Below are 24,879 nucleotides of genomic sequence, written 5' to 3' on the forward strand. Positions count from 1 at the left end.
TGAAAATATCTTGTATGAAAATTCCTCAAGGAATTTCAGGACATCCTAGCCGATGACTTCCTCCTATTCCTTGAGAAATTTTATACAAGCTGTTTTTGAGGAAATATCAGCTGAGGAAAATCTCAAGTTGAGATGTTTTATACAAGTGGAGCCTGGTCTCCGATCTTACCCTCTTACTTTTAAAATACCCTCCATCCTGAGACTCTCAAGTGAAAGGCAAATGACACAGTCGCATTATATGACGATTTCATTTCGCGAGGGAATAGAAATAACCACACAAATAGTATGAAACTGGAAATTTTGCATACGAAGGTACTTAGTGCATTTTGTACCGTGGTATCACAGATTGTGAGACAAAATACATAATAAGAAGTGGATTTTAGCCATATTTTAACATATATTAAGAATTAAACCTACAATCTATGGTAACCAATATCCACGATGGTCGGCAACGGGGCTAAAACCATAACTATCCAAAGGTAATGAACGTGTTCATATCTCTCGAGCTTTTTAAAATCGTTTTATTTTGTATGAATTAGCTTTGTTTTCATTAAAAATTAGTATGAAGAAAATTTAATAACTTCCTGTTATATTTATATTCATTGCGCTCGTACGAAGTGAGAAGACAAGTTTGTGTACTATTCTGTGAAGAATTTAAGGCTTTTAGTCGGATTTGACACAAGGAACTGTAAACTAAACTAAAATCTTCTGGTATATTAAAAGAATTATTGATATGGTGAAAAAAATTCAAACAAAAAACAAAAGGTATTCATTTTAAATTAATTTTCTGACATTGGTACTTACGGTAAAAACAGAAGCGATCTTGAATTAGTTCTATAACGAGTTTCAATACTTTAGCAAATTCCACGGACTTTATAGATGCTATAGGGAAATGAATATGGCCATATTGAAAACACAAGTCTGTTTTTAAAAAAGATTAATGCTATCAGAAGTTGGAAATATATGCTCAATGAGTTTTAGGATGGTTTTGAAAAGCCTATGTTTCATTTATAAGGAAAATCCCAACGTGAAGCGCCTCGCGTGATAACTTGTCCACATTCATTTACAGTTAAACTTAAGACTTTCTAAATGCTATTTTGCAGTAAGACAAAACACTAAATATCCTTTTAAAATAAAAATCATATTGAAATTTCAGAGTTTGGATTGTCCATTATAAATTCGTCATTTTAATCCCAATCCCTTTGTTTATGAAATGAACTAGATACTGCTTATAGATTTGTATCTTCCTTGGTAGATCTTACTTTTTTTTTTACGCCAGATTTAAAGAAATTTCAAGCTCCGAAGTGATATGATTTTGGTAACAGGAAAATCAATATATTACATACCAAGCTGTGTCACCTAAATATTTCTCTCTGATATGTCATATGCCGTATTGCTATTTTAAAAGAACGAATATCTATGTGATATGTATTTTTCTTTGATTTTCTCGGTTTGATCTTCAGAAAGGTTTGCTCAGACAGTTTAGATGATATAGATGTAAACATTAATATCGAGTTATCTCCCTTAAGACACGAAAATTTGCCACTGGGCACAAATATTAAGATTTTCATAAATGTACCCTATTTTGTTTTTTAAAAAAAATCAACAGATTCTAATTACTTTGCATTAATGAATCAGTATTTCTTGTTTTCTTGATTTCGGAGAACAGTGTAAGGACAGTTAAAGTTATTTCCGGATCTTTACTTCCTTTTGCCAAAGGTTATTATCTGTACCATTGTTTTAGGAAAGAGCGTTGACAATATCATAAAAAAACTTTGGTACCCAATCCTGTTGGTTGTCCATGTGGCATTTTGATATGGTAGTGTTCGTACAAAACCTTTCTTTTGTTCATAATTTGTTTTTTTTTTTTTTTTTTAATTAGGATGTTTTCTACTTATCGCCACTCTAAAGTGTGTACTAATCACATCAAGCAAACTTGACTTTGATCCGAAAATCCTTCATTTCAACCATATGTCTTTATGGTGGTAATACAAATATCGTTCAACAGTCCCTTAACTAGCCAATCAATAAAGAAACCAGACGATTTTTACGTCTTACAGTACTTAACTGTCCTCTGCTGAACCCCGTGACGTTCAGCAAACTGAAAAGTCACAGAAAAGTCACTTGCCAAATAGCATGACCATAGAAAAGGACTAATTTTATGATAGAAACTGCCAAAGGAAGAACGACGGTCGTCACGCTGTCTCCGGGCTTCACGTGCACTTTGTTTGTTGTGAGTCTAGTATGATAGTCCAGTCATTTAATAGTTTGGCCTCAAAATAATTGCGAAATGCTGGTACATGTAATCCATACACATATACATTGTTAAAAAAAACTCTGCTTTTTATGCCAGAAAAAAGACAAAGAAAATAAAAATAATTGATTGCTGGACGAACGTTGAATATTAGAAATTAACTGTATTGCCAGATTGAGAAAAAATATCCCATCATGAATATTTTCAAAAATCATTCAATTGTCGAACATATTAGCTTTTATTGCATTTATATTATAGGATTTTAGACATGTTTTGACATTGAAGATTTTGACACCATAATTAGTAAATACTGAAAAGGTTTCTTTCATCCTCGTTGCTCAAAGGGTTACGATCACTTTCGTTCTCTACACCCCTGGAACATTTGGCAAAACTGAGAGCATAAACGAAGTAATTCGATTGGGTCAAGGAGAAAAACCTGACCAATCACAGGCTGCATAACAAATGCAGATATGATTGAAAAAAAATGTCGGCATGTCAATGGAATCTTGATTCAAACTTCAATTGCTTGGAAAGATTTACACCGAAACTCGTAAAAAGTACAAAGAAAATTTAAACCATGTGTACCAGAAGGGTAAGCGTTTTTTGCTTTATCGACTACATCGAGCAGGCAAATCTGGATCAAGTAAGTAATAAGAACCATAAGACTACACACACGTCTATAAAACCTATTTTAACGGTATTCTTAATTTTTTTTGGTAAGAAAAAAATATGCATTTCTTCCAGGCGAACAATCTTAATGTTTAAATCAGACACCGACAAATATACAAAATTTAGAGGGGGTGTGCTATCACTCTCTAGGGGATGTAATATCACTTTCTAGGGGTTGTGATATCACTTTCTAGGGGTGTAATATCACCTTCTAGGGGGTGTGATATCACTTTCTAGGGGGTGTGATATCACTCTTTAGGGGGTGTGATATCACTTTCTACGGGTGTGATATCACCTTCTAGGGGGGTGATATCACTTTCTAGGGGGTGTGATATCACTCTCTAGGGGGTGTGATATCACTCTCTAGGGAGTGTGATATTGCTTTCTAGGGGGAGTGATATCACTTTCTAGGGGGTTTGATATCAATCTCTCGGGGGTGTGATATCGCTTTCTAGGGGGTGTGATATCAATCTAGGGGGTTCGATATCGGTTTCTAAGGGGTGTGATATCACTTTCTAGGGGGGTGGATGGGGGTGATATCACTTTCTAGGGAGTGTGATATCACTCTCAAGGGGTGTGATATCACTCTCCATGGGGTGTTAATAACTCTTTATGGGATGTGATCTCTCTCTCTAGGGGGTGTCATATCACTTTCTAGGAGGTGTGATATTACTTTCTAGGGGGTTTGATATAACTTTCTAGGGTGTGATGTCACTTTCTAGGGGTGTGTGATATCACTCTCTAGGGGGTGTGATATCAGTTTCTAGGGGGTGTGATATCAATCTAGGGGGTGTGATATCAGTTTCTAAGGGGTGTGATATCACTGTCTAGGGGGGTGGATGGGGGTGATATCACTTTCTAGGGAATGTGATATCACTCTCAAGGGGTGTGATATCACTCTCCATGGGGTGTCATATCACTTTCTAGGAGGGAGGTGTGATATTACTTTTTAGGGGGTTTGATATAACTTTCTAGGGTGTGATGTCACTTTCTAGGGAGTGTGATATCACTCTCTATGGGTTGTGATATCATTTCTAGGGGGCGTGATATCACTCTCAAGGGGGCGTGATATCACTTTCTAGGGATGTGATATCATTTTCTAGGGGGTGTGATATCACTTTATAGGGGGCGTGATATCACTTTCTAGGGGTGTGATATCATTTCTAGGGGGCGTGATATCACTCTCAAGGGGGCGTGATATCACTTTCAAGGGGTGTGATATCACTTTCTAGGGGGCGTGATATCACTCTCAAGGGGTGTGATATCACTCTCTAGGGGGTGTGATATCACTCAGTGTGTGATATATGGGGTGTGATATCACTCTAGGGTGTGTGATATATCTCAGGGTGTGTGATATCACTTCTAGGGTGTGTGATATCACTTTAGGGGTGTGATATCACTTTAGGGGTGTGATATCACTTCAGTGGTTTGATATCACTTCAGGGGTGTGATATCACTTCAGTGGTTTGATATCACTTCAGGGGTGTGATATCACTTCAGTGGTGTGATATCACTTCAGGGGTGTGATATCACTTCATGGTAGTGATATCATTTAAGGGTGTGTGATATCACTTCATGGTTCGTGAAATTACTTCAGGTGTGTGATATCACTTCAGGTGTGTGATATCACTTCAGGGTGTTTGATATCACCTCAGTGGTGTGATATCACTTATGGGTGTGTGATATCACTTCAGGGGTTTGATATCACTTCAGGGGTGTTATATCACTTCAGGGGTAGGATATCACTTGAGGGTGTGAAATTACTTCAGGTGTGTGATATCACTTCAGGGGTTTGATATCACCTCAGAGGTGTGATATCTCGCCAGGGTGTTATATAACCTCACGATTGTGTGATATCACTTCAGGGTGTGTGATATTACTTTAGGGTGTGTGAGATCACTTCAGGTGTGTGATATCACTTCAGTGTGTGTGATATCACTTCAGGGGTGTGATATCACTTCACGGGAGTGTGATATCACTTCAGGGTGTGTGATATCACTTCAGGATGTTTGATATCACTTCAGGGTGTGTGATATCACTTCAGAGGATATGATATCACTTCAGGGGTGTTATATTATTTCAGTGGTTTGATATCACTTCAGGGTGTGTGAAATCAATTAATGGTGTGATATCACTTAAGGGTGTGTGAAATCACTTCAGGTGTGCAATATCACTTCTGGGTTTGATATCACTTCAGGGGTGTGATATCACATATAGGGGCGTGATATCACTTCAGGGTGTGTGATATCACTTCAGGGGTGTGATATCACTTCAGGGGTGTGATATCACTTCAGGGTGTGTGGTATCACTTCAGGGTGTGTGATATCACTTCAGGGGTGTTATATCACTTCAGGGGTGTGATATCACTTCAGGGTGTGTGAAATCACTTCAGGGTGTGTGATATCACTTCAGTGCAGTGATCTCTAGTCAGGTGTATGATATAACATCACGGGTGTGTGATATCACTTCAGGGTGTGTAATATCACTTCAGTGTGTTTGATATCACTTCATCGTGTGTAAAATCACTTCAGGGGTTTGATATCACTTCAGGTTTGGTGATATCACTTAAGGGTGTTTGATATCACTTCAGGGTGTGTGATATTATTTCAGGTTGTGTGATATCACGTCAGAGGATGTGATATCACTTCAGGTTGTGTGATATCACGTCAGAGGATGTGATATCACTTTAGGGTGTGATATCACTTCAGTGGTGTGATATCACTTCAGGGGTGTGATATCACTTCAGGTTGTGTGATATCACGTCAGAGGATGTGATATCACTTCAGGTTGTGTGATATCACGTCAGATCATTTGATATCACTTCAGGAGTGTGATATCACTTCAGGGTGTGTAATATCACTTCATTGTGTGTGATATCAATTGAGGGTGTGTGATATCACTTCAGGGTTTGTGATATCACTTTAGAGTGTGTGTGATATCACTTCAATGGTTTGATATCACTTCAGGTTGGGTGATATCACTTCAGGTTGGGTGATATCACTTAAGGGGTGTTTGATATCACTTCAGGGAGTGTGAAATCACTTAAGGGTGTGTGATATCAGTTCAAGTGTGTGGTGTGTGTGATATCACTTCAGGGTGTGGATATCACTTGTGTGATATCACTTCAGGTGTTTGATATCACTTCAGGTTTGGTGATATCACTTCAGGGTGTGTGATATCACTTAAGGGTGTTTGATATCACTTTAGGGTGTGTGATATTATTTCAGTGTGTGTGATATCACTTCAGGATGTTTGATATCACTTCAGGGTGTGTGATATCACTTCAGGGGTGTGATATCACTTGAGGGTGTGTGAAATCACTTAAGGGTGTGTGATATCACTTCAGGGTTTGTGAAATTACTTCAGGTGTGTGATATCACTTCAGGTGTTTGATATCACTTCAGGGTGTGTGATATTACTTCAGCGTGTGTGATATCACTTCAGAGGGTGTATGATATCACTTCAGACGGTGTGTAATATCACTTCCGAGGGTGTGTAATATAACTTCAGGGTGTGATATCCCTTCAGGGTGTGTGATATATCACTTTAGGGTGTGTGTGTGATATCATCAGGGGGTGTGATATCACTTTCTAGGGGTGTGATATCATTTCTAGGGGTGTGATATCACTTTCAGGGGGTGTGATATCACTTAGGGGTGTGATGTCACTTTCTAGGGGGTGTGATATCACTCTCAAAGGGGCGTGATATCACTTTCTAGGGGGTGTGATATCACTTTATAGGGGGTGTGATATCACTTTATAGGGGGTGTGATATCAGGTGTGTTATAGGAGGTGTGATATCACTTTATAGGGGTGTGATATCACTTGAGGTGTGGTTCTGGTTTCCCCGACTGTCCCTGTTTGGTATTAATTTCATTTTAATATTAAAGGGAAAACAAAATAAAAAAATATCTAAAATATTTGATTTTACAGTTGATATGTTTGCCAGAAATTCGAGTATCCAGACGCTTGCCATTTATCTATATAGACCGATGGGAATAATTTCCTAGACACGTCTTTGGAGGAGGGTCGCCAGACCTTTAAAAGTAGGTGGGCTTATATTTGTGAAGTTGTCAACTTATACCAAATGATTCTAATTCTTCGTATAAAACTTATTATTGAAATTCAGATTAAAAAGGAGTGTTAGCGCATCTGTGGATTTGTTGTAAGTATGTTTTATATCATTTTATCGAGATTGAATTTATCTCCGTTTTACTTGTCTAACTTTTAAGCGGTGTTGGCGCATGGGTAATACACGAGGAGAAAGGTAAACGGACAGGCATGGATTAACGTGTTTATACCATCAAGAAGGCGTTCAGCAGCCATGGTAAGTTTGGATGTGTTTATATCTAGTATACGTTGTGTATATGAATTATTGAATGTGTATAGGTGTATAAGCGCGTGCGTGGCGGGTTGTTGATATTGTAAAGCTAACAGGTACGCGAGTGCAGTGGTGTGTATTGTTATGTTGTATAAATTGCTTGTATTCATTAACTAGAGTTATATTGTAATGATATATTCATAATAATGCCCAGGACATACTCTTATAGGTATTTTCATTTGTATATTGTAGCTCCATGCCCATTCCCATATTCATGTCGCTATGAGTTGAGCCGACGGTGAAATATATATGGAAGCCCTAAACATTCATATGCAGATGTTTGTATACCTTAACCCTTACTCCCATCTACGCACTTCTACGAATTGTGATGTCGGTGTTGGGAAAGCCGTCACACTCGAATTTCAATACATGGATAACTAATACTCAATATATTATGCATGTACATCGTGCGTCTGTATTGATAAAGAAGCAGCTTAAATTCACTTTTTGTAAACATGCCTCCATTTACGATCGTTGCCGAATCAAACTCGGAAAATCCTTTAGATGTTTCCGTGAGACTGTAATTGTACAATATAATGTATTTCGTATTCAGACTAGACAGCGAGCCCACGAATGGTTATTCACCTGCATTCTTCCTGTGATATGACATTAGAAAAAAACCATGCAGCACTTCCGATATCGCACTATACATGTAAACACACCAACTCCATATGTACTATGTACATTTTTTCGTAACGGCTTTCTGAAGTTTGTGTAACATCGACTAGTGGGATTGATGGGCCTAAGACCTAAAGTTGTAATAAAACTTGAAACTTGAAATAAGCTCTAGCTGTCGATCATACATGTTTTCATTAAATAAACAAACATCCATTTTTGTAAAGATCAGTAATAACAACACTCCAATATTTAAAGTTAACTTTATTTATTCAATCAGAATAGCATGCATATAAAACAATGTCTGTATTCAATTTACACAAATTAATAAATATTAATTCATTAATATAGTTGTTCCATGCTTGTTCATTATAAAAGTCCAAACTTGTAGTAAAGAGGAAATTTGTGGACGGATGGAAGAAATTGGAAAATCGATAAAAAAGATAACAGAATAACGCATCCTATTTAGATCGATGTCCGTGGTAACACGTTTGTATATGTGGATATGTGGAAAATTTAAGCTAATTTAAACAAAACACGCTCCAGTGAAGCCATGAATCATACAGTTAAAAATATTGATCAACTTGCGTTCACTTTTAAGGCAGTGCCGATTTCATGTTTATTTAAATTTGTTTCGATATCCACACAAAGTTTATGTTAACTGATATACCTCTCAGCTTAGTATGTTGGGCAATGATTTAGTGTCCTAGAGTGACGATCGACTGTCTTTTACTTTCGGACACACTGCGTTCTGAATAAGAAACAATTTATTTTCTTTATTAATCTCATGAAAAAAGGAGTTTGATCAAGTATGATGTACACGGTGATCAAATTATCACATGTTGTGCTATTCCTCTTAACCAGTCTAATTGATAACCACAAATTACAAATACTAACCCTACTCACCTTAAGTTACATAGAACTGGCGAGGACATACTCATAAAGACTTTTAATATGTACCTAAGGGACCGTGAATCTTCGGGTGGAGCGTTGCTTATCTCTAATAAAGACGGACTATTTTATTGGTTTAGCTTTTGATAATACATATTGTGTTGCTGATAGCAATCGGCGACAAGACTACGACAAGCATTAACATTACGTTTAATGACAGGCCATATCTCTTCATGGTTGCGTGAACATCTTCGCCACCCATGCAAACTTCAATTATGTAAATATATATATATTTTTTAATTCTATTTTTTTTTTTTTTTTTTTTAATTTTAATTAGTGAACATCCAGTGTAGTCGGGCTTCCCAGTTTTCCTCATGTGACAGAACAAGCAGATTGCTTTTAAAACCTGACAAAAGTGTAGTTAGTATTATCTGAGATCTCTTTGCTTTGATCGAATTTCCGTACTGGAGCGGATTATCTTTATGGTGTTATGATCACAAGGTCCTATTTCATTCATACTTAGACAAATACCGATAAACGAAAAGAAATAATTTTGCTGTAAAACAAATAAGTTTTTCAGTTTCCTATTCCATATTCTGGTGGTTGACTAAACTGTTGATACTGTTGTACAAAACAACAACAACAAAACTCATATCATTATTCGTAAAAAATGATTTTTGTCAAAAGATTTAGAAAGCTTGTAATTCCATTTTTATAATTACATGGGGATTGCTTACCATAAAGTTGACTGGAAAAGGGTGAAAATTCATGTTGAAGCAAAATGACAGATTTTCCTTAGTGTCATTAAAAATTCCTGGGAGTTAAGGGGTTAAAGGACATGATTGTCTAATTACCTGGCGGTGGATGCTGTATAGTCTTGAGACTTTGAACATGTTATGTATGCGGTCGTGTTGTACAACACTATGGAGGCCCAGATGTGTGTTATGGCAGTAGTGGTTCGGTCATTGACATGTGAGTTACGGCCTTATCCACGAGGAAGCTTCAGTGAGGTTGATATACTAGATGTTTCTCTTTTTTATAAATATATATGAGAAACTGTGCCATGCAGTGCCTAGATAATCTGTCAGGTGGACATGTTGTCACAACGGAACGATAGAGGTCGACCCAGTGTTTTATAAGGAGCAGCAGGACATATGTACTGACATTATTGTGTGGGCTGTCGTACCAGTCACTTGTTGAGCTTCTAAGAATTCTTTAGGATTTGGTAGACTTTGTGAAAGTGTTATATCATACTTTCGAATACAGTAGGGTTTAGTTAGAGTGATATAGTGTAGACATATCAATGTGATACATTGTTATTTAGAGCGTAAGTCTGTCACGTAAAAGAGAATCACGTGATTGTATATCAATGTGTATATTTTGCATAAAAATCCTTGTAAATTGTAATAAATGTAAATATTGTAAACTGTCTCATCTGTTGAATATGTGGCAATTTGTCTCAGTTAGGTTACAGAGAGACAAAAACGGACACGCTTCTTTTGAAGATTACAAAGGAAACATATCCAACTTTAAAGCCTTTCAACATACCGTTATACGACCTGAGTTTCGTTTGCTGTACACCAAAGGACCAAACTCGATTTTTTCCGGCTTGCACACGGTGTTGCAAACAGAACCTTCAATTTTACCATGCCACGTTACAGGGGTACAGAGAGCGACACAGATCGTAACCCTTGTAGTATCGAGGACATGTTCCAGAGGTACAGAGAGCGACACAGATCGTAACCCTTGGAGTATCGAGGACATGTTCCAGGGGTACAGAGAGCGACACAGATCGTAACCCTTGGAGTATCGAGGACATGTTCCAGGGGTACAGAGTGTGACACAGATTGTAACCCTTGGAGTATCGAGGACATGTTCCAGGCAGAGAGCGACACATTGTAACCCTTGGAGTATCGAGGACATGTTCCAGGGGTACAGAGAGCGACACAGATTGTAACCCTTGGAGTATCGAGGACATGTTCCAGGGGTACAGAGAGCGACACAGATTGTAACCCTTGGAGTATCGAGGATGTGTTTCTTTCAAAAAGTCATTCTTAACAGGAAAATCATGGGATCGATGGTTTCATACAGTTTTCAGCTTAACATAAAAAACGTGTCATTAGATTTGACTTAAATTTTCACGACTGCTATTTTTGTAAATACAATTCAATGAAAGTATATTATAAATGCACTCAGGTTTCCCTTTAAGATACCTGCAAAAAAAGTGTGTCAGGTTTATGGAAGCACATGATTTTGAACGACAAAAATATAAATTAAGATTTTATATTTTATCCGATCGCTAAATCTTTCGGTTGGAATCATCGCCATAACATTGTCTTCTTGAAAAAAGGGGAATCGAAATGAAACTTATGTCATATATTAGAGTAGAATATACAGAATACGGTGAACATAATTCTAAGTAAAGTGACGAGGCTGTATGGACGACATCCATTTTATGATTACAAGTGAATTCTTCTGTAAATCGGACAAAACCTATATAAAAAATATAGATTTTCATTGTTCCGAATCATGCACTTTTCTATTCTTTTCATTTTTGAGGCATAATTGTGAGAAATGAAATTTCTATTATCGGACACTTAACACATTTATTAATTCATCTAATCAAAATCAGTAATTCCAATGGCCGTGAAAATACCGCCAAACAGGCACAATTAGCTAAACTATGTGCTTGATATTTCTCTCTGTACACTCGTACCATTTGTCTTGTATTTATTGAATAAAATATATTGTTTTAAGGAATTAAATGCAAGCTCATATTGTTACTGAGAGTAAGGACTGATATTTTTTCTGCGATTCAAAACAAAACAAAATCTTGTAAGGTAAAGTTCACATACGGGTAGCATTTAAGCCATTTTCATACTTTAATGTTTTTCCAATGAAATACAACTGATCTAACATGTTTGCAAATCTACATTATATTTTAGTTGATCTTGCTATGCAGTTCATTTCAAGTATGACATTTCAAAAGTTGCCAAATGTTATTTTTCTTATTTTCTTAATCTTATAAAAAGAAAAAAAAAATAATCCTGGAGTTTGATTTCAGGAGACTTTTTTTCTGTTTTGATACTGATAACTACCATTCCAAAGAAGAAAAGTGTAAATTCTGTAATTATTAGCTCGAGATTAGTTCTAGGTTTATTTTAGTAAAACGACTGAACTGATAAACATACCTGAAGGTATGAAGCCAGAGTCTCTTGTGTCCTCCAATTGCGTGGTATCAATTTCCGGTGTAGAGTCTCTTGTGTCCTCAAATTGCGTGGTATCAATTTCCGGTGTAGAGTCTCTTGCATTACCGGCGGAGATTTCTTTTGAACTCTCAATGCACTCTCTTGAGGAATCATCTATTTCTCTTGAAATATCAGCGATATAACTTGAAACATCGGCGTCTTCTCCTGAGGTATCGATCACTTCTCCTGGCGTATCGATCACTTCTCCTGAATTATCGATCACTTCTCCTGAAGTATCGATCATTTCTCCTGAAGTATCAATCACTTCTCCTGAAGTATCGATCATTTCTCCTGACGTATCGATAACTTTTCTTGACGTATCGATCACTTCTCTTGAAGTATCGATCACTTCTCCTGAAGTATCAATCACTTCTCCTGAAGTATCGATCACTTCTCCTGAGGTATCGATCACTTCTCCTGATGTATCGATCACTTCTCCTGAGGTATTGATTACTTCTCCTGAAGTATCGATCACTTCTCCTGAAGTATCAGTGTTAAGCCGTGTCGCGCCGACAGTTTCAGTCTCGCCATATCTCAATATTTTGTAACAAACATCCTCCATCTCACGTGTAGTGTAAATATAAGCTCAGAGTGTTGATGTGTGCCAAGCGTGCACGTGTATAAATGTCGACCAGGCGCACACGCTTTACGTGCGGCTATATATATACACACACTAAACGTACATATACATACTTGTATATACCTAAACTAATGGTTGACCCGTATGACTGCGACTGACAGGATGTTCAGAAAGCATATATATTTTTTTGTTTAAATTTGAACAAGAATTCTGCAAACAATGTGGTATTTCATTTAAAAGTTCGTGTCTCGATTCGGTCCTCGTGGTAATTAAATGGAATCGGCGTTGAGGAAATTTTGATATTGGGTTTTATTTACAAAGTTACTTAAAAGTTCGGCCTTTGATTTTGATTTGAATTTAAAACCAGATCGATATACACAAGTCATAGAATATGAAATAAGATATACAGAATGAATTCCTCATCACTAAAGGATGACTTACACCAAACTTTCGACGGATAGAACCCATCTATTCCTAGAGTGTAAAAAAATTGAGTTTAAAATATTAATATTTAGTCTACTTCCTTATTGGGCCCATCCCTTTATACCCAAAGAGGCCGAGACCCAATGTTAATACAAAATTGATTCCCATTTACTCAAGGATGCCTCTGATCAAATTTGGGCAAAATTAGTAATTCCTATAGGTGAAGTAGCATTTCAAAGAGCTTGCAAAATTGTCCATTTTGGGATTTGTTCCTCAAACCTCTGGCGGCTGAGACACACCGTTTATTAAAAATTGATTCCCTCCCCAGCTGATCGTTCTGATAAAATCCGCTCAGTTGCTCATGGCTAATAGTGATTTGTTAAAAAAAAGGACGATTAGACGGTATCCCATAAGCTCACTTGACACTTCAGTTTAGGTGAGCTAATAATGAGTTAATTAATTGAACCCGAATTTCGAACACGTCAACAAATGAAAACTTAGAATTCACCTGATATGTACATGTACAACAAACGACTCGGCGGCTCCTTGGGATACATACTGACCGCCAACATCGAAAACGAGCCAAACTGGACATGATCATATAACATCTTAAAAATAGCTACTCAGCGTGTAATCCACATTTATATAAAAAAAATGTAAAAACATAAAAAAAAACGGATAGACAATTTTCATATCGCAAGTCTGTACTCACTGGAACGTGTATCACACGCTGTTGCATATGAACAAAAATTGTACTTTTTGCCATCGCTCAAGTGCCATTGGACAAAAAAAACCCATTGGAATTCAAGCTTCGTTAAAATTTTATGTATGTTTGTCTCGTCATTCAAACATTTAATAATCTCTAAATCAGGGGATATCCAGAGATATTATAACAACTGCATTTCTTGTTTACGCGATGAAGTGACGTCAATTGTAGTTATAACACACGAGATAATGATTTGTGTTTTCATATCTGATTGTTTCCTCTGTGTTTAGGTGGATAATATAACACCAGCCAGTATCATCAAAAATAAAAATTAATAAAATAAATAAATAAAAGAAAACCGACATGTTAATTTTAATTCAAACACAAATTCGATAACACTTTGGTAAAACATTAACAAAATATTTACACACTCCTGAAAAATACAGGAAAATATGGTCTGGTGTTCCGGAAAAGTAAGCGTCTCCAGCTTTCGACGACACTCACCACAAAAATCTTGGTCGATCCAATTAAGTTACGTTCCCTTTAGAACATTGGAACCAACAGGCAAACTACCGAGCATCAAACACCTGGAGCTTTATATTGGACACAGAAATAGAATATTTCTCAATGAGGACACTTGGTCAACAGTAACGTCACGAAAATGGCGCGATCGATCATTGGTATCTAAACGAAAAATATCAAAATGCACTAAAATATTTTCAACCCTCCGATTTGTTGTTTGATCCCGCCGATTTGTTCGATAAACATTCTATAAATGGTAAACGATAAAGCATTGTGTGTGAAAGAGGAACGGAACAATAAGTACTGAATTCCATTTAAGGACTTGTTTAGTGTACGAGATCCTAAAACTAATGTGGCATTGGGTAAATCACGTGAATACGACTTAAATTTACAATATTTTCTTTTCTCAATAACACCATTCAAAGAGTCAGATAGCAGCATTGAGTAATCTACGTTCTAAATGATTTCGACGTCATGTTAATCAGCACGAAAGCCGTTTACATGATGTATGTGCGGATGGTTGCTGAGTGTAACTTTTAACAAATAACGATTTATATTATAACATAAAGCTGCCATCTTAAATTTACTTTAGCAATACAGATGTCTTATAATTGAAGATATATAGATGTTTATTGATGGGGAAGTGGTTTGTAGAATTTGTGCCCAATACCATTGCTCTGTAAAATGCATTACATAGATTTTATCCTGACCTTAACCTTTAGTCTCTCTGTGCCAGGAGGCACACAAGGCTTGAACATCCCTTCACCACTGTTTTCGATCTTCGGCGGCACGGCGTGTAGAGTTCCAGGTACTCCAGCCAGCACCATTCCGCTCCACCTCCACCATTCTTCGCCAAGTTGTTTTTGGGCGAACCTTCAACTTCTCTTCATTCATGCTGTTAGCTTCCATTTCTTGTCATTGAGCTTCAGTCCTACTTTGGAGGCATTTTCTTCAAGCCTTGATGTCTTTTGTTGTAGATGGTTCATGGCAGATGAAAGAAGGGCAAGATCATCTGCAAAATCTAGGTCTTCTATCATTGTTGTGAAGTTCCATCTGAATCCAGTTCTCTTCCTATCTGATTTTATCAGTCCATACTTAAGATTAAGCCCCGTTATATATTGTCGTAATGGATCTACCTACCTTGAATTGATTGCACTTGTCAAGAATACTGACTGCAGGATATCTGACGTATTTAAAGTGCACAGCCCTTAAATATGATTGACAACGATACTTTTTGTAGTGTATTTGTTAAAGATGACTCATCCAAAGAGAAGATCTGTCATACCCATTTTTAAAACAACGGGCCTGTGACATCAATTTTTTTAAACGAAGTGCTCTATGTTAAATTCTAATTTTCTGGTGGATTGTGTATGATACAAGTATCACTTAACAGAAACATATGTCTTATTTATTTGACATCAAAATAAAGCAAGTTTGTCATCAAAACGATTTTTTAGCATGTTGTAAGTTCGAAAAACAGTTGTTCACGTAACTCTCATTTGTCTCCATTTTTACAAATGAACTGCCTCGTTTTCAAACCTGTTGGCTTTATAATCTACATAGTGAGTTATCGCGTTCTGTATCGATATTCTACATAGTGAATGAGTTACTGCGGCTGTCTAGAGTTTACTTTGTTAGAAATGTCGATGCAGAGATCTTTTTGTGACCCTCCCCTTTTATTTTAAAAAAGAAAGCCTCTTTTTTTCAGATATCCGCCAAACTCACTCTATTTGAATCCGATTGTCCGAATTTTTGGTAATTCAAGTTCGATTTTTGATTCATTGTCAAAACATGATATAGGACACGTAAGATTACTCAACTTACGCATTTTGGATGTTACCTGGACGTGAAGTGTTGTTACCATTGGAAAATACTTGCACGGTTCTTTCCTGGAGGGGGAGTGTGTAACCCTGGTAAATGCTAGCCGTAACATACCGCTCGGCTAGTAATCATGAAAACCTCGCATCTCTTTAGATGGACCGGTTACGCGCAAGACTAGTAAAGGACAAGAAATTAGGTTCGATCTGTACGGAAGACTTGGGAATAACCCCTGGGACATGCATGTATTAGCTGATAAAAGGAGCATCACTGCGTTTTTATTTTAAAGTTTAAGAAAACAAACCAGTTCCGGCTTCTCAAATCATTTCTTGTTAACAAGTTATGTCAAATCATGTATTTTCATGGGGATTAATATTCATCTGTGTACTCTATATCCAAGACTTTTGATGTCCACGGAATGAGTAATGGATTAAGTTGACATGGATGATAGTGTCAAAATAAATATGTAATGTAATTCTGATTTATATATGTGTGTGCACTATAAAGAAAAAAAGGACACCGCATGTTTTAGTATATGTAAGCAACTACATAAGATGACTTAGTAGTGCTGGAAGGCACCCTACTAAAAATGTTTTTTAAGAGTTATGTCCCCTGTGAAGGAACGTGAGATCGTGATAATGAACAATCGTGTGACGGGGAGAACGTGTACGATTGTGTATGTGCCAAGAGGAGAAGGGAATGTTTTTCAGCCTTTGGATTTGAAGGAAACCACGAAAAAAAAAATAAACCTAAAATTCGTCGCACTTGACAGATAGCAAGATTTATCCACAAAACCACATGACAGCAAAATAATGTATATTTTTGGAAAACCAGGAACCCCATGAAAATGTATGATTTTGTAATATTTAAAAACGATACGTCGTCTTAAAGTGTCTGTGAAACTGAAAAAAATCACTCGGTCAAGGAAGGGGGACAAGGTCAGGTTCATAAGTATGAAAACACTATGTTGCATGTATCTCGAAATTTAACCAAAATAGCAATAAATATCAATTCAATATATTCGGTTGAATGGCTAACAGGTAAAGGACTGTCTCGTTGTGTGTGATTTTCGATGTGACTGCTCATGTGAATTTATTTTGATAATTGTTTAACAGCCTTTACAAGACGTTGTGATAGTCTGACAGTTCTAATATATTTCAATGGAGAGATATGGCCTGTCGTTAAACTTAATGTTAATGAACACAATGGCTGTTGTAGTCTTGTCGCCAATTGTGACTTTATTGACAAAGATTGTCGTAGTTTTGTAGCCGGCTGCTTTTAGCAAAAGCTTCGATGTGAGAAAAACACGACGATATCAACATACTAAGCTGGGTGGTATATTAATTAAAATAAACTTAGTGTGGATATAGAAGGAAATTTAAATTTACTTGAAATCGACACTGCCAAAAAGTGAACGCAAGATGATCAACATTTTGCATTGCATGATTCATGTCTTCATTGCCATACGCCGACATATCCACATATACCAATGTGTTATCACGGACTTCGATCTATCTCCGTGGTGTCATCGCCGTCTTATGTTCGACGATCATGTCAGAGACTGGAAATTGATGAAATGAAAATTACAACTTCATGAAATATGTCGTATTTTATCATTGCACATTGTATGTAAAATATATAACTATAACATGAATAGGATGCGTTATTCTGTTATTCTTAGAAAAGGCGGAGGTGTGTGTTTACAATAAAGGGCATACCAAATGATACAACTAATTCTGCTTGGATTAACATTTTATTTCTTGAAACCAAACCAACTGGTGTCGGTGTTTGTTATAGAAGGAGGAACTCATAATTTTGGGCGATTTCAATATTTGCGTCTGTTACCCCTCTATGTTGTACTATCCTTATGTTATACAAAAGACCAGCAACAACCGTTCTCAAGTACAAATGTTGAGTATTAACACAGGTTACAACAATGATAACATGTATGGCCTGAGTATCGAGCTTAACAAGTTACTCCTTCCACGGCCACACCAGGACTGACTCTATTTGCTGTGATCTTACAGTTTATCCTAAAGCAACTATAATCTAATTCTGATAGGGAAAGTGTCTTCTACTGATCTACAATTAAACCGTGACCAGTTAATGTCTCCATGGTGGAGAGCATGTCCAGCCAATGTTTCACGGCATGATTCTGACACTAAGGTGACCGCAATTAAACTATCTGTCTGATAAGCCAGCCAGTCACATTAAGATTTAACACAAATTATGTTCTACACTTGAGTGACAAATTTCACTATTAACAGCGTCCATTAGAATAGAAACATTTTGTATAGAACCTACTACGATATTTTAAATAAACTTTTTAATTACAACAAATGAAATTGCTATCATATTTTAAATGAAATAAAGTAAATCAGAATATTTATTTTAATGCATGTGCTAAAATACAGCTGTTTTCGTCACTGCCGGATGCAACAAACATATATGTGGTAGATGTATTCCGGCAAAGGCAGTGCAGTTGCAGGATGAAAGATTATATTTTTATCACCCAGTCATATTTCTACCTCCTGGTTATATATTTTATCACCCACTCATATTTCTAACACCTGGTTATATATTTTATCACTAGTCATATTTCTACCTCCTGGTTATATATTTTATCACTAGTCATATTTCTACCACCTAGTTATATATTTTATCACCAGTCATATTTCTACCACCTGGTTATATCTTTTATCACCCAGTAATATTTCTAACACCTGGTTATATTTTTTATCACCCAGTCATATTTCTACCACCTAATTATATATTTTATCACCCAGCCACATTTCTACCTCCTGGTTATATATCTTATCACCCAATCATGTTTCTACCACCTAGTTATATATTGTATCACCCTGTCATATTTCTACCACCAGGGCCTGTATTCATGAAACCGTTCTCGTGCTCGAGCATGAATTTTGTGCTCAAGCCTTATGTCTTGCTTAAGTTAAAAATTGATAAATAAGATTGATTTTGCCAAAGATTTTAAAAACAATTTGAAAGGACTTCAAGTCAAAGTTATATTCAATGTTTATATTCGACATATGTATTTTTCATTTAGGCGAATTATAAAAAAGTCTGCTTGAGCACAAAATCTATGCTTAAGCATTAGAATGGTTTCATGAATACGGGCCCTGGTTATATATTTTATCACCTAGTCAAGTTTCTACCACCTGGTCATATATTTTTTCACCCAGTTATATTTTTACCACCCGGTTTATATTTTATCTCCTGAGGGTACATTTTTGTTACCCGATCGAGATTTTTACCACCCGATTATATAAAATAGTAAGTTTTCCCTTTACAACACGGAGCACACTGTCCTCATCAGAACTACAATTCTCATGAAAATATTTCAGCGGGCCTATCGTTGTATCCAAAGATCTTGCAATCTAGAAGAACGTATTCTCTTAGTCCTTCCAAAAGTCGTCTGTCCAAGGTCTTGTACATATTGATAAATCCTCTGCGTTTGAACTCCGACACACGTGACGGGTCACTAGCTCTGACCGCCGCCTGCTGTATCATGTCCATAGTAGCATTAGGAGAGTAAGGCATTGGAACATCCGGATTTACCATTCCTCTGAGTTGGAGCGTTGTCCAGACTCTACCATACATTTCCTTCAACGTCATACACTTTGAAAATGTATTTGCAGCATTAAATGCTTCTCTAAATTTCAATCGTATATCAGCACTGATGGAATCAGTCTTTTTCATTAATATTGTTCTGTTTAGAAATAAGCCTATTTTTCTGAAGAGAAAAGAAGAATCTTCATCGAAGGATTCCATTCTACCCACAAAGTCATATTTGACATCGCATGGCAAACAGTGGGTATACATAGGTGTGAAATGATGGTCGATTTCTTGTTCAACACCATTTTTTTTCATATTTAAGATATATTGTACAAATTCCGTAAATGTTACGTCATGACCGCATGTTGTGTTACTTTCATTTCTCCGTAGCATTTTGATGATAGGTCGCCCAAGGTGTGTCATGTAATAAGTATTTACCGCGAATATTTTGTCTAAGTACCCAGACAACACTCGTTCATAAGGGTCTCGAGTAAATAATGCAGATGTTGAAGATTGTAAAACACTTCTCGCTTCACTGAGGTTGAAACGCCCAAGGGTAGGAATAGATTCGGAGTGTACTTTAAAATGATCAATAGAATACAGATTCGAAGTTTCATTGTGGGTCAATAAATGGAACACTCGTCGCCAGAATGTGCATCCTACTTTCTGCACCATACAGAAGACAAAGTTATGCTTCGGATTGTAAAGGAAATATTCGCCTTTTATGTTGTTAAGTGTTCCGTGTTTCCCATGCTTTAGAGAGATATTCATAGATTTGCATGCTTCTATGATATATGTTTTCCTTCCGTCCAAAGTACTCCTGCGTACCTGTTGTAATGTTTAAAATACTTGTTAAAAGTGATATAACCCTTATCGAATATGCATGTTTGACAATGGTATGAACGCAATGGTTTACATATCATTTTAGGGTGATATTCATATGTATCCCATTGTCTTCATACTACCGTAAATGCAATTGCATACAGTTCAATTATGTTATACGGTTATTTACAATTCTGTTTTTACTGTCACTATTTTGAAAATGAGTGCAGTGCATAACTAGAACTGTCGTCCGGTGTTTGTGTGTGGTGCCGTGTGGGTGTATGGTGCTGAGTGTGTGTGTGGTGCTCATTTTAAGTGTGTGGTGTTCTGTGTGTGTGTTAGTTGTGTGTGTGGTGCTGTGTATGTGTCTGTGTGTGTGTGTGTGTGTGTGTGGTGTTCTCTTTGTGTGTGGTCCTGTGTGTGTGTGTGTGTGTGTGATGCTCTGTTAGTATGTGTGTGCTAGTTGTGGTTGGTGTTCTTTGTGTGTGTGGTGCTCTGTTAGTGTGTGTGTGTGTTTGGTGTTCTCTGTGTGTGTGGTTCTGTGGGTGTGTGATGCTCTGTTAGTATGTGTGTCCTAGTTGTTTGTGTGTGTGGTGTGCTCTGTGTGTGTGGTCCTGTGTGTGTGTGTGGTGCTCTGTTGATGTGAGTGTGCTAGTTGTGTGTGTGTGGTGTGCTCTGTGTGTGTGTGTGTGTGTGTGTGTGTGTGTGTGTGTGTGTGTGTGTGTGTGTGTGTGTGTGTGTGTGTGTGTGTGTGTGTGTGGTGCTTTGTTTACATAACGTTCCGAGGTACAAAGCATGACAATATAGTAAAGAAATAAGGTATGTAAAATGCGAAGTACTTCTCGTCACCTCGCTTTGCCGACCCCGGATTCTGCGTAGAAAATCGAATCTCCACGTCACATGACATTTTAAGTATGTACCCCACTTTTATGGTGTAGTGTTGCACAGAGTGTGTCGTCTCCACGATCTTCAAGTTAGTGACCTATCACACATCGCTCAGTAAAATTCCACTTACCTTGCTTAGCCGCTGTGGTGTTACATATTGTGTGTTAACCCCTTAACTCCCAGGAATTTGTAATGACACTAAGGAAAACCTGTCATTTTGCTTCAACATTAATTTTCACTCTTTTCCAGTCAACATTTTAGTAAGCAAATCCTATGTATTTAGAATCATAGGAATATAAGCTTTGCAGTGTTTGGACAAAAATCATGTTGGTGTGAGGGAGGGTGTGTGTGTGGGGGGGGGGGGGGTGTGGGTGGGTGTGGGTGAAGGTGTGTGTTAGATAGAGAGAGAGAGAGAGAGAGAGAGAGTGTGTGGTGCTCTTTTTAAGTGTGTGGTGTTCTCTGTGTGTGTGTGTGTGTGTTAGTTGTGCGTGGGGGTGCTCTGTGTGTGTGGTGCTGTGTTTGGTGGTGGTGGTGTGTATGTGTGTGTGTGTGTGTGTGTGTGTGTGTGGGGGGGGGTGTTTTGGTTTGTGTGTGTGGTTGTGGTGAGGTGTGTGTGTGTGTGTGAGGGTGTGTGTGTATGTGTGTGTGGTGCTGGTTGTATGTGTATGTGTTTGTCATGGCTTCACTGACACACGCCGATATATCCACATATATCAATGTGTTATCACAGACTTCGATCTATCTCCGTGGTGTCATCGAAGTCTTATGCACCACAATCTTGTCAGAGACTGGAAACTGATGTAATGAAAATTACAACTTTATGAAATATGTCGTATTTTATCATTGCACATTGTATGTAAAATATATAATTATAACATGAATAGAATGCGTTATTCTGTTATTCTTAGAAAAGGCGGGGGTGTGTGTATTTATATCCGAAATGATATGCGTTATTCTGTTATTTTTTAATGACTTTTCCAATTTCTTCCGTTCGTTCATATATCTATTCGTAAACGTCTCCTCTTAATAATATAAATATAAGCATACAAGTAAGGAACACCTATATTAATGAATTTATATTTATTACCTTGTGTAGGTTGAGTACAGACATTGTCTTATATGCATAATAACCTGATTGTCAAATTTATCGCATCTCCAGAAATGTTGAAAGGCCAAAAGGCCGTAATAGAGGACGTTAAACCTGTTAAATAAATAATTAATACAGTCAACTTTATATATTGGAGTGTTGCTATTACTGATCTTTATAACAATGGATGTTTTTTTATTTAATTTTGTTAACTTGTTTGTTTAGAATTACAACGCAAAGTTGTTACTAATGAAAAAATTGTATGATCGACAGCTGAAGCTAGTTGGTGTAGCACTACAACACAAAATACCATAAAGCGCTTGCTGAGCTCGCGAATAAAACTTGGTCCCTCTTGTCGATGTTACACAAACTTCAGAAAGCCGTCACGCAAAAATGTACATAGTACATATGGAATAGGTGCGTCTACCTGTGTAGTGCGATATCGCAAATGCTGCATGCTTTTTCTTAAGTCATATCACAGGAAAAATCATTCGAGGTATCGCTGTATAGTCTGAATACGACATACATTATATTGTAAATGTGTCACCTCACGGAAACGTCTTAAGGATTTTCCGACTTTGATTCGCCAACGATCGTAAATGTTTTAAAAAGGGAATTTCAACTGCTTCTTTATCAATATAGGCGCACAATGTACATGCATAAGATATTGAGTATTAGGTATCCATGTATTGAAATTCGAGTAAATTATCTCGTTCTTTATGAACATATATGTGGGATACAAACCGGACTCGCGAATAGACATTTACGTACACCGTACACACGACGTCATCAATTAATAAAATGCCTTGTATTTTCAACTCGCAAAAAGAGTAAGAGATATTTACCAAATTACGATGTATGTGTCTGTGTGTGTTGTTCTGTGTGTATTGTGCGTGCGTGCGTGTGTGTGTGGGTGGGTGGGGGTGCGGTTGGGGGACCACTCATACCCCTTGCCATCCAGAGGTTTTTTCATTCGTTTTTGGCTTAATGTCGTTACATGCAACGAAACTGGTATTATACCCTCTTCTTTGAAATTTACACCTGGTTAGAATGACTCGAAATTAAATATAGCTAAACATGGCAATGTGAAGTTCAGAGTTTTTACCTTAAAAGATGTTTATAAGTACGGAACAAAACCGTTTCACCATGAGAAAGTGGACTCGGTTACCGATGATCTGTTATCTGTAATAATTTTCAGACTGAAATGTTTTACAATGTCAAACATTGCTGCTAATATCTTTTTATTTGTGCAAATTGTGACTGATTTTTGTTTTATTTTTGTTTTTTTGTTTGTTTGTTTGTTTTTTTGTTTTGTTTGTTTGTTTTTTATTTGTAATTACTGGAAACAGAGTCCTAACTTTCAATATACAAACTATATTTGAGGAAGTCACTGTACATGTGTTTTTCGTTATATTACTTATAATGATATGTCTTGCGGTATTCTTCTTATCAATGAAAACAAAAATTTAACAAATGCGGTAGTTAAAAGGAACCGTGTGATTTGTTATACTTTTTATGTGATTGTTGTGTTTAAACGGTTTTGTGGGAATTCTAACGTTCATATCATCAACAAAAACCTGACTCCGTGGTCTATATCCTTATCTTCATGGACACATCATATTCAAATTAACAACATGCTACCTGTATTAGAACCATTATTACGTCGTCATTTTTTCGCATATCAAACTTTAACTTTATACAGAAACATCACATTTTCATTTGTCGTTGTGCATGTCTTTGTTAAGCATTTTGGGAGATACAGATTCGAGTCTGTGGACACGTCATTATCTACAGATAACATTAAAAATTGTCATAATAACCGTACACATGAAATATTACGTCGTCATGCTTCCCTTGAATGGTGAATCTGGTAAAATTACATGTCTATGAATTGTCAAATGGACTATGGTTCTAAGAATAACGTCTTGTGAAAGTTAAAATACTTACTTTGTACATGCTATTCTGCGTGACCTGATGTCATCAGTTAGTTATTTATCGCAAAAATTCTACAATGTTAAAGTCGTTGTATACCTTACTTATTTAATATTTAGAATATACAGCTTTGTTTTATTCGAGAGTACTCGGACAAAATATTATAAAAAAATATGAGATTGGGCCAAATATGAATCTTATCCTACCAATTCATTTCATGGTGATGCTGTAAACACTGAAATACTTGACAAACCTTTTCAGCTGGATTCAACCATTGTTTTGCTTCGTTCGGTTTCACTGAAAAAAAAGATGCGGTATAATGACGTTATTAGATAACGAGTAATTTGGGTCATCAATGTAAATAGAAAGAATAAACCTTATTTTACAATGAAAATTACATACAATAAACAAAATTTCTCTTTCTTTCACATTTGTTATAAACGTTTATCCAAATATTATAGGTACTAATGC

General features: G+C 36.8%; 2 protein-coding genes across 4 annotated transcripts in view; both read right to left on the bottom strand.

Annotated features, from left to right (window-relative positions):
• Nucleotides 1–12,589, bottom strand: part of LOC132543267 (gasdermin-E-like) — a 34,883-nt gene extending 22,294 nt beyond the window's left edge. For all 3 annotated transcript variants that reach the window (XR_009553967.1, XM_060206749.1, XM_060206747.1), the window contains exon 1: nt 12,001–12,589. Coding sequence is in view for 2 of the 3 variants with exons in the window: in XM_060206749.1 (XP_060062732.1) it covers nt 12,001–12,343 (343 nt within the window). In the remaining variant the exon portion in view is untranslated. The remainder of the gene's footprint in view (nt 1–12,000) is intronic.
• Nucleotides 12,590–19,454: 6,865 nt separating this feature from the next.
• Nucleotides 19,455–20,453, bottom strand: LOC132543270 (carbohydrate sulfotransferase 9-like). The gene has a single exon (XM_060206753.1). The coding sequence runs from the start codon at nt 20,451–20,453 to the stop codon at nt 19,455–19,457; it is 999 nt and encodes a 332-aa protein (XP_060062736.1).
• Nucleotides 20,454–24,879: the final 4,426 nt, after the last annotated feature.

The sequence above is a fragment of the Ylistrum balloti genome, unplaced genomic scaffold, assembly GCF_031769215.1.
Source record: "Ylistrum balloti isolate Yb309-2 unplaced genomic scaffold, AGI_CSIRO_Ybal_v1 Utg369750, whole genome shotgun sequence".
Lineage (NCBI taxonomy): Eukaryota > Metazoa > Mollusca > Bivalvia > Pectinida > Pectinidae > Ylistrum > Ylistrum balloti.